The 10,101-nt window shown below is 38.4% G+C and overlaps 1 protein-coding gene across 1 annotated transcript; it reads left to right on the plus strand.

Moving 5' to 3' along the window:
* The first annotated feature begins 1,157 nt into the window (after positions 1-1,157).
* On the plus strand, positions 1,158-3,542 carry LOC147281491 (protein OCTOPUS-like). The gene has a single exon (XM_086247677.1). It carries the CDS (start codon positions 1,292-1,294, stop codon positions 3,407-3,409), a length of 2,118 nt encoding a protein of 705 aa, XP_086103803.1. The 5' UTR covers positions 1,158-1,291; the 3' UTR covers positions 3,410-3,542.
* Positions 3,543-10,101: the final 6,559 nt, after the last annotated feature.

Here is a 10,101-nt window from a genome sequence, read left to right on the forward strand (position 1 = left end):
TGTGTGACAGAAATGAGAGCAGGGTTTTAGGTGTAGAGTTTGAGAGTGCACCCAATTTACCACCCATCATTTTGTTTTGTTGGGTACAAAATAAATCTAAGTGAGAAGGCAGTTGGCATGGCATACATTAAACAGCGAATACGATGGAAGGTGTTTGGGAGCTGGGAAAAAAGAAAGCCGAAAAACAAAAAGAAGCCCAAAACAGGAAAAAGGAAAAGGGAGAAAAGAAAGAAAGAGAGAAAGAGAGAGAGAAAGAGAGAGAGAGAAAGCGAAATGTGAGAAAGAGAGAGAAACAGCAGATCAGAGAATTACACCTCCTCTTCCCCCCAAACCCCCCATAAGTGATGGCGTGATTGCTTTTGCTTTTTCTCTCTCGACAGGAATCTTTGAAAATCCAAAGCACCCTCCCAAACCAAAAAATGTAACAGAGAAATTAAAAAGAATTTGTTAGCTATAAAATAAAAAAATAAAAGCAAAAAAGCTAGCCAGATAATTTGGGCACCTCATCCTCCATTGTTTTGCTAAGCAAACTCCCCCATGCTTGCTAAATGGCAAGTGCTAGCTAATCCACCTAAGAAGTGATTTGTGTCAAATTTTTTTTTTGCTGGAATGCCAACTGGGTTTTTGCTGTCCAAGTTTACAACAATGTAAAACTAATAATTACAAACTAGTAAGAATAAGAATGTAGTCTAAAATATCTTAATTGGATCTTATTTGTTGAATACCAAATTTGAGCTCAATAATTTATTAATAGATTTGAGAAGAAAATTAATATTAAAAATGGTCTTGGAAATAATTAAAGAATGTGGAAATTTAGATTGGCGTATGGAAACCGTAGTCCCATACATGTCCCACATCCAAAACAAGTTAAACATCCAAACAGGGTCTAGAGGCCTATTACTGACCTCGATTAAGGATTCAGTAGGCGCAGTAGGCAGAAAATTGTCTTTTCACCAGCGAGTGCCCGCAGAGAAAAAGAAAGACAAGAACAAGTAAAGGCTAAAGCAAAGCAACACAATTGAGAGAGAGATGGTGAGTGGGGCCATAGCAAATAGTAGCTAGCTAAGCTAATTCTATTACTCAAATATTTTCATTTCATTTATTTTCACCTTCATTTTTCTCTCTCTCTCTCTCTCTCTCCCTCTCATACTGTCCGTTGGAAGCAAACAGTTGTTTCTTTCATAGTCCACACACTCTCTCTCTCTTACTCTCTCTCTCTCTCTCACTCTCACTACTCTCATAACATGAGCAGCAGCAGCAGAGTGGGCAACACAAACCAGCACCACCGGTTATGAATCCCAGCAGCATAGAAGTACCACCGCCACCGCCACTACAACCGCCACAGCCGCCTCAGCCCCACCGACCCTCCACTTCCTGCGACCGCCACCCGGACGAGCATTTCACCGGCTTCTGCCCCTCATGCCTCTGCGAACGACTTGCCGTTTTGGACCCTTCTACTTCTTCCGCTACCTCTTCCTCTTCTCGCAAACCCCCCACCTCCTCCACCGCCGCCGCTGCCCTTAAGGCCATTTTCAAGCCCCCCATTGGCGGCGGCGGGGCCTCTAATAGCTCCAACAAATCCCGACCCACTTCCTTTTTCCCGGAGCTCCGAAGAACCAAGTCCTTTTCTGCCTCCAAAAACGAGGGTTTCTCTGGCGTCTTTGAGCCCCAGAGGAAGTCCTGCGACGTTAGGGGTCGGAGCACGCTCTGGTCCCTCTTCAACCAAGACGACGGCCGGAACCCTAACAAGAAAGAACCCACTTGGGCTGCTGGGCCGGAGATTGAGGTCGAGACCAGAAACTTAGCTGGGTCCTCTACTAGCTTTCGGGGGCCGGTATTCGAGTCCAAGGAGGAAGAAGAGGAAGAGGAAGAGGAAAAGGACGACGACGATAGCAAGGAGGACGACGACGACGACCACCGAATTAGGATTCTGGAGGAACCCAATGTCGCAGCAAATGTGACCGAAGACAGAGTTCAAGAAATCGTAGAAGAAGAAGAGCAACCACCGGAACCGGAACTAATAATTGTTCCAGAAGAAGACTTGAAGCCCATGAAGGACCACATAGATCTCGATTCCCAGACCAAGAAGAGGGACCTGAAAGAGATTGCGGGGAGCTTCTGGTCCGCAGCTTCGGTGTTCAGCAAGAAATTGCAGAAGTGGAGACAGAAGCAGAAGCTCAAGAAGCGGCGAAACGGCGGCGGATCGGCGACATTGCCGGTCGAGAAGCCGATTGGCCGACAGTTCAGAGAAACCCAGTCGGAGATCGCCGACTACGGCTTCGGTCGGCGTTCCTGCGACACTGATCCGAGGTTTTCTCTCGATGCGGGTCGGATATCGTTCGATGACCCGAGATACTCCTTCGACGAGCCCCGGGCTTCCTGGGACGGGTACCTCATCGGAAGGACTTTTCCGAGAATGCCCACTATGCTGTCGGTGGTGGAGGACGCTCCGGTGGTCCATATTCCGAGGTGTGATGCTCAAATTCCGGTTGAGGAGCCACCCATGAATTCAATCCATGAGGAGGAGACGGTGGTTCCGGGAGGGTCGGCCCAGACCCGGGACTACTATTTGGACTCGTCGTCCAGGCGGCGGAAGAGCCTTGACCGGTCCAACTCCATCAGGAAGACTGCGGCGGCGGTGGTGGCGGAGATTGACGAAATGAAGTCGTCGTCGGTTTCGAATGCGAAGGTGTCGCCGACGACGACGGCTGATTACTTCCCCGGACCCACCACCAAGCTGGTGGGTCCCGATAGAGATTTGAGGGAATATTCCAACTCCAATTCTCTGCGCGACGACTGCTCCGAGACTTTTGAAATGGCGTTTGGTGGCGGCGATTCGGCAGCGGGGTCAGTGGTCAACGGAGAGAGGAAGGGGTGTAAAAAGTCTCGGCGGTGGAGCAAGGCGTGGAACATTTGGAGTTTCATACACAGGAGAAGTGGGAACAAAGATGAGGATGAGGATAGGTATAGTAGTAGTAGGCCAAATGGGGTGGAGAGGTCTTTTTCGGAGTCTTGGCCGGAGCTCCGAGGCGGCGGCGGAGAGCGGAATGGGGAGGCCAAGGGTTTCAATCCCAAGCTTGCAAGGAGCAATAGCAGTGCTAGTTGGAGGAATGGGCATGGTTTTGGTGGTGGGTCTTTTGGGAGCATGAGGAAGAGCACTAGTAGTGTTGTTGAGGCAAATGGGATTGGGAGTGGGATTGGGAATGGGAATGGAAGGAAGAAGAAAGATGAGAACTTGGTGTTGGAGCGGAATCGGAGTGCGCGGTATTCGCCAAACAACATTGATAATGGACTTTTGAGGTTCTACTTGACCCCATTGAGGAGCAGCTGGAGGAGTGCCAGTGGAGCTGGGAAGAGCAGGTCCAACCATGCCCATTCCATTGCCAGAAGCGTTCTGCGGTTGTACTGATCATAATCAATGAATATGAGTTCATAAGGTGGTGGTGTTCTTTGGTTTATTAATGTTGGTTCATTTTGCTGCATTTGTTGTGTTGTAAAACCACACGTGCCTATGCATTCTTGATGGTATTGGTTGGTGGGATAAAAATGAAAGCACTTTGAAATATGTTCCTTTTTTCCTGTGAGTACTACTACCATGCTTTTTCTTCTTCTTCTGCAATTACTCAAATAACAATTCAGTGTTTTCTTTCATTTTTGTTGGGGTCTTTAATCATACTTTAATGGGGTTTTTCATCCCTTTCTGGGTTTTCTCTATGACCAGAAAACAAAACCAAGACAAATGCAATATGTAAATCTCTGCTTGCCTTATTAGAAGTTAGGACCCAATTTGTTGCTTTTTTTCTTCTCGTACCAAAACAGAATTGGTTCATTGGTGAAGATTGGAGGAATTTCCAGGTTGTGTTTCTCTGAATTCTTTGGCATCTTATACATTCTCGAGAAAGCAGTAATAATGTGGGCAGGGACTCATTCCCCCCCTGTGTTTTGCTATTTGTCTTTAACTAATTGATGCAAGCAATCATGGAATAGAGTAAGATACGCTTTGGTTTTGAATTTTTTCTCCTTTGGAATCAAAACTCTGGGCATGTGTGGCCCATACAGTAGTAGGGCTTCGTCCCCATTGAACATCACTTACTGCAATTGCAATATGTCATGGCTGTTGCTTTCAGATGGAATGTGGAAGACCATCACTGCACAGTGAGCCTCACCTTGACCCCACTCTGAAAAGAAAGAGCCCAATGCTGCTCTTTTGTTGGCTTTAAAGTTGGACCTTGACTGCTCAAATGTTGGTTGCTGTCTGCATGTATTGCAAATCATTTGCCTTCCGCAGAATCCTTGCTGCTATTGTTTCTTTGAGCTTGCACTTACTTCACTCCTTTCACTTAGCTAACTCAAATTTGAAGCCAATTGGGTTTTGCCGGAAGGTTTTAGATGATGAAATTTAGCAGGATATAGTGACTTATTTAAGGAGTGTGAGAATGAAAGCAGTGTCTGTGAATGCAGTAACAGACAATCAATAAATCAAGAGTAAAACTTTCTGTAATGAGTATAAACCCCTCATAACCGGTTTTGGTTAAATATATTAAAATTGCCGAAAAGAGCTTGGAATTGGAAGTTATTTATGATTCAAGGGTGGATAAGTTTATGGTAATTACATGAATTTGTAAATGTAGAGTAAAATGAAATGATTGATTGGCAGCCACTTGTTGACTTATTATGTTTCAAGTTTCAACTCTGAGTCTTTTTTTGGTGCTATTACAGCAGGACGGTGAATTTATTATGGCTATTTCGGTGGCAAATGCTTCCTCCTTCATTCGAAAACATAATACTAAAAACAATTGAAATCAAAATTATTATTAGCGAAATGTAAAATATATATGTCTTAAAGTAAATATAAAAATGTTTAAAACATTTTTAGATTGATCAAAGACACTCACACAATCCTTCAAAAAATTAAAGACCTTTTCTTATTTTCCATTTTTTGACTTTCCTTAATTGTACTCTATTCAGCAGAGCATTCCACACCCATCAAACTTTTGGATGCAATATATATGCCAATAAAAGGATTCCAAGAGAAAATAAAAATAAAAAGGAAGAAAACATTTTAATTTCTTACAGGGACCTTTCTTTATATGGTTTTGAAGGGAATAACAACATATGTTCATGTAACTTCATTAGTCATCTTCTTTTTCTTTATATGTCATATTGACCAAATTATAAAGTGAAAAGTGAGCTTGAGAAATAAAGGAAACATAAAAGCCTATAAAACCGTTGTCAATTATAGTGAGCCTGTCAAAATGAAGTTTGACCACAAAATTCACAAATTAAAGAAGATCTTAGAACAGAGAGACCCAAATCCCATCGTCAAAACTTGAGATATATTCTCATTAGTTTCTCCCATATGGGGCCACCAACATGTTGAAGGAATCATTCAAACCAATCAACATGTTTTGATTCACTAGAACTTTGAGACTATTCTTTCTCTTATTTTTGTCTAGGTAAAAGCTCCATGATCAACTATTTTGCCTCCAAAAGTCAAAAAGTAACCATGAAAACATCCTAACATGCTCTTTCATGGAGGAGATTAAAGAAAGAAAAAGAGAGAAAAAAAAAGGCTCATAATCCAATGGCATGTCTCAAGTAAACACCCATTAGCATTAGCCTCAATGGGGAAGTGGGTGCATATATGGATAATGATTTGTTTAAGGTAATGGTGAACTTATTTGTCAACTGTTATAGGCTCCTGTCTCTGCTCCTCAACCTCGAGGTTTGTTTATTTGGCAAGACTTGGTTTTTTAGTTATGCATCTTCTTTTGCCAGAATGTGATGAGAGTTTACATGTATAAGATGGTACTCGTGAAGTCAATAGGAACTGCCATTTCCTTGTCTTTTGTTGTTATCCTAAGTCATATTTATAAGCGATTCTTTAATGATAGCAGAACTGCAGAAGTATGAATGCATTGCATTTTAAGCCTTGCTGGTTTTATTATGTGAAAACTGTTGATCTTTGATGATCATTCTAATGGGTGAATGGGCGTGTGAGGGTGCACCAACACTTTAAGGAATGTCAAATCAAAAGATTGTGTCCCTAAAATTTGAAACATAAAACTTATAAGATACACTAAGAGTGATTATTTGTAACACTGACTTAAATTTAATATGAGGTTATGTGGTTTGGGTTGATCAATGCTTGACATGAACTCGTATATAACACAATTTATCAAACAAATAATAAACATGTTGGGTTGATGTCAAACATAGATAACTCAATCTGACGACAAACTCATTTAACTGATATTATTTGAAGGGCTTTTAATCACCAATGGTCCTTGAATTATTACTTGATTATCAATGTGGTCCTTGAACTTCAAAATCACTCAAAGTGGTCCTCATTTTTGTTATTGCACATCAATGTAGTCCCTACTGTCAAATTTGCTCAAGTTTCTGTTAAATTTGAGCATATGCAGCGCCTATAACTTCTTTAAGAATGACATTTTTGTCAAAATAAAGATCTTCTTTCTCTCTCCTTCAATAAATGAAAAAAACAATCTAAATAAAAAACCAGCCTCCACCCCATCCCCACCTTTTCCCCTCTTTCCAACAACTTCTTTGGCCACCCCCTCCTCCTTCTCTCCCACCCCTCCCCCTCTCTCTTTATCTCTCTTTCTTTTTCTTTCTTCAAGCCAGGTTGGCGGGGTTGTGAATCGAAATGGGAGTGGAATTTGTCCCTTGGCCAATAGAGATACGATTTTGTGAACCTAGCAGCTCAACCAATCAAACTAAATTTGCACCAAGGTTTGCTTGTTTGATTTATCGTGTCGCATAATCTCATGTTTTCTTATGAGATCACTATGCTTCACACTTGGGGTATATTAAATTAGGATTTTATTGAACTTTTATAGAATTTTTAAAAGTTATTGACTTTGATACAGTTGATAGACTTTCATAAACTCGATATAGACTTTTCCATAATTCTATAGAGTTTTGTAGAGTTAAATGAAAGACTATTGCAGAATTTTATAGACCTTTGTTTTTGTTGGTCAATTCATAGACTTTTTTCAATTTTATTATAACTAAAATAATTTATTAAAACAAATCATCACTTTTTTCTTTTGAGCAAACTGCATCAAACAAAAAAGCAATAGGTTATTTTCCTTTCGCTTAGTTGAATAGTTTAGGGTTCAAGGTATCCCAACTACGAAACTGTGTTAGTTAGGTACTTCCGTTAGTTTGACCGTCAAAAACACTATTATCTGATGACGTGACACATGCGGACCCCACTACTAAAAGGCTTAATTTCAATTTAGTACCTCAACTTTACCATGTTTTTCAAGTTCATACCTGAAGTTCAAAAAATTGCAAATAAATAAATGTTTTCTAGTTTTTATCTCAATTTCACTTCAACTTTTGACCTATCAAATCTCCACCAAAATCATCAATTTTATACTGATTTTGAAGCAATAAATCTCCTCTTTACAACCAAATAAAAATAATGCAAAAATGAGCAATGAAACCCGAAATAATTGGTCACAAAATAGACTACCTGAAACTGCCAAATTTTTCAAACAAATTGCAAATTTAATTTCCAAATTTCACCCAACTTCAATTTCCTTCACATTCATCACCCCAAATCAGTTTGTTATGTTACTAGAACATGTGTATAGCTTTCAAATCACTCATCCAACCTCAAACCAACCTATAAATCAAAATTTCCATCAAGAACATAAACCCCAAAACTAAGAAATCAAAATCAAAATGAGGGTTTATGTTCTTGATTTCTAGGTTGGTTTGAGGTTGGATGATTGATTTAAAAGATATACACATGTTTTAGTAACCTATGAAACTAATTTTGGGTGATGAATTTGAAGGAAATTGAAGTTTGGTGAAATTTGGAAAATCTGCAATTAGTTCAGGTAGCCTAATTTGTGACCACTTATCTCGTGTTTCATAACTCATTTTTAATTATTTTTATATGGTTATAAAGAGTATATTCATAGCTTCAAAATGAGTATAAGATTGTTGATTTTTGTAAAAATTTGATAGGTCAAAAGTTGGGGTGAAGTTGAGATAAAAACTGGAAAATATTTATGTATTTGCAAGTTTTTGAACTTGAGGTATGAACTTGAAAACATGGTAAAATTGAGGTACTAAATTGAAATTAAGCCTTTTAGTGGTGGGGTCCACGTGTGCCGTGTCATCAGATAACGACCTTCTTGACAGTCAGACTAACGGAAGTACCTAACTGAGGTACCTTAATGCAACGTTTTAAACTTAAGGTACCAAGTTGAAAAGTGGTGTATAGTTAAGGTATATAATTGTAATTTACCCTATAATATATATAGTATTGGAGTTGCAATCATCATTGATTCAATGGAGGCCATATATCAATGATCGATCAAGACCATAATGCAGTTGAAGTGCATGAAACCTTGCACCCACAAACCTCCCTTTTCATCGACAAACCTTAGAAGTTGATTTCTACTTTCTTACATATTTCATAGAGGTAGGGAGGAAGGGAAAGCTATTGCCCATATGGCCCATAAACCCAAGAGATCGAGGGCTGCAGTGATGCACCAAGGGAGAGGGAGGAAGAAAAAAAAAATCAATAATGATGCGGAATACTGTTACTGTTTGGTAATTTTATTTCTGAAAAAATAAAATACAAATTTGTTTGATTTTTAAATAATTTTTATACCACTTTTTGTATTGGATTTAATATTTGAAATCCATTGAAATCTACAGAGTGAAGGTTAAGGAATTATTAACTTTGATATAACACAATTTACACTGCAAAATCTATAAAAGTGTATGATTTTTTAAATTCCATATAAGTCAATGACTTTTTGAATACCACATAACTTTTATTGACTCTTTAAAAGTCATAATTGAATACTCCTCCACTTTTATAGACTCTTTAAAAGTCTTAATTGAATACTACCAGACATTTATAGACTTTTTAAAAGTCTTTATTGAATACCACAAGACTTCTTAATTCCACGAAAGTCATTTAAAATCCTAATTGAATACACCCCCAATGTGACATATGAATATTCTTTTTGAGGTACTAACTCTAATCTAAATAGAACTTTTGGTCATCTATCTAAAGCTTAGTTTTGGTATTGCTGTGAGAAAAAATAACTGTAAAGTAAAACAGCTGTTAAGTAAAGTCAGTTGTAAAGTAAAACAGTTAAGTGTTTGGTAAACTATGTTTTCAAAAGTGTTGAGTTCAAAATCAAGGTTTTTGTAAACTTTAATGTAAATTGTTGTGGCTGTGTATAATTACTAAAATAAACATGATGCTGAAAGTATTTGAAATGAGCGATAACCCTATGTCATTTTGAATAAAAATTGAGAATGTATTGGGTAACTCAAAATTTTTATTAATGAGGCACACAACTTTCATTCACAACAGTTTTGAAAAATATGTGGATAGTTGTTTTTCAAAACTGTACTGAGTGACCTAGAATTGTGAGACACTTCAACTTTTACTTTTATTACCAAACACATTCTCAAGGCTGACATAGGTTTGATTGAGAATGTAGAGTGTTGTCCCACATTAGAAAATTAATGTATAAGTTATTAGGCCTCCCTAGTTATAACAAAAAGTTATTTACATGACTATCATTTGACATAATTTTCAGATGTTACTAATCAACAATAACACAAAGCTAAACAGGTATAATCACCATTGATTTTAGTCTCTTTTGGAGGAGAATACTAAAATAATAAAGTTGGTCAAAAAAATAGACAAATTTTGAGCAACCATGAAGAAGGATATATAATCACTCTTGGATTAAATTGGTAAGTGCTTAAATTAATAAATCATTTTATTATATCTAACCGTTGAGTGTAATAAGTGCTCAAAATTTGTCCATTAAGAGAGAAACACTCCCTGAATGAATCTAAGGTGGGATTTTAATGGATTTTAAAGTAAGAGAGACTTATAGTAATGGTTCTTAAACTTTACCTCGAGTATCACTTTAGTCCATGAACTTGTTTTTTGAATTCTATAGTCCATGAAATTTCACTTGTGTGTATCACTTTAGTTTATTCCGTCAATTTCATCTATATTTTTTCGTCAATTTTAATCACGTGTATCACCTTGGGAAAGAAAAATGAGGTGGGCTACCATATTTACCTTCC

The sequence above is a fragment of the Dryas octopetala genome, chromosome 6 (genome assembly GCF_963921425.1).
Source record: "Dryas octopetala chromosome 6, drDryOcto1.1, whole genome shotgun sequence".
NCBI lineage: Eukaryota > Viridiplantae > Streptophyta > Magnoliopsida > Rosales > Rosaceae > Dryas > Dryas octopetala.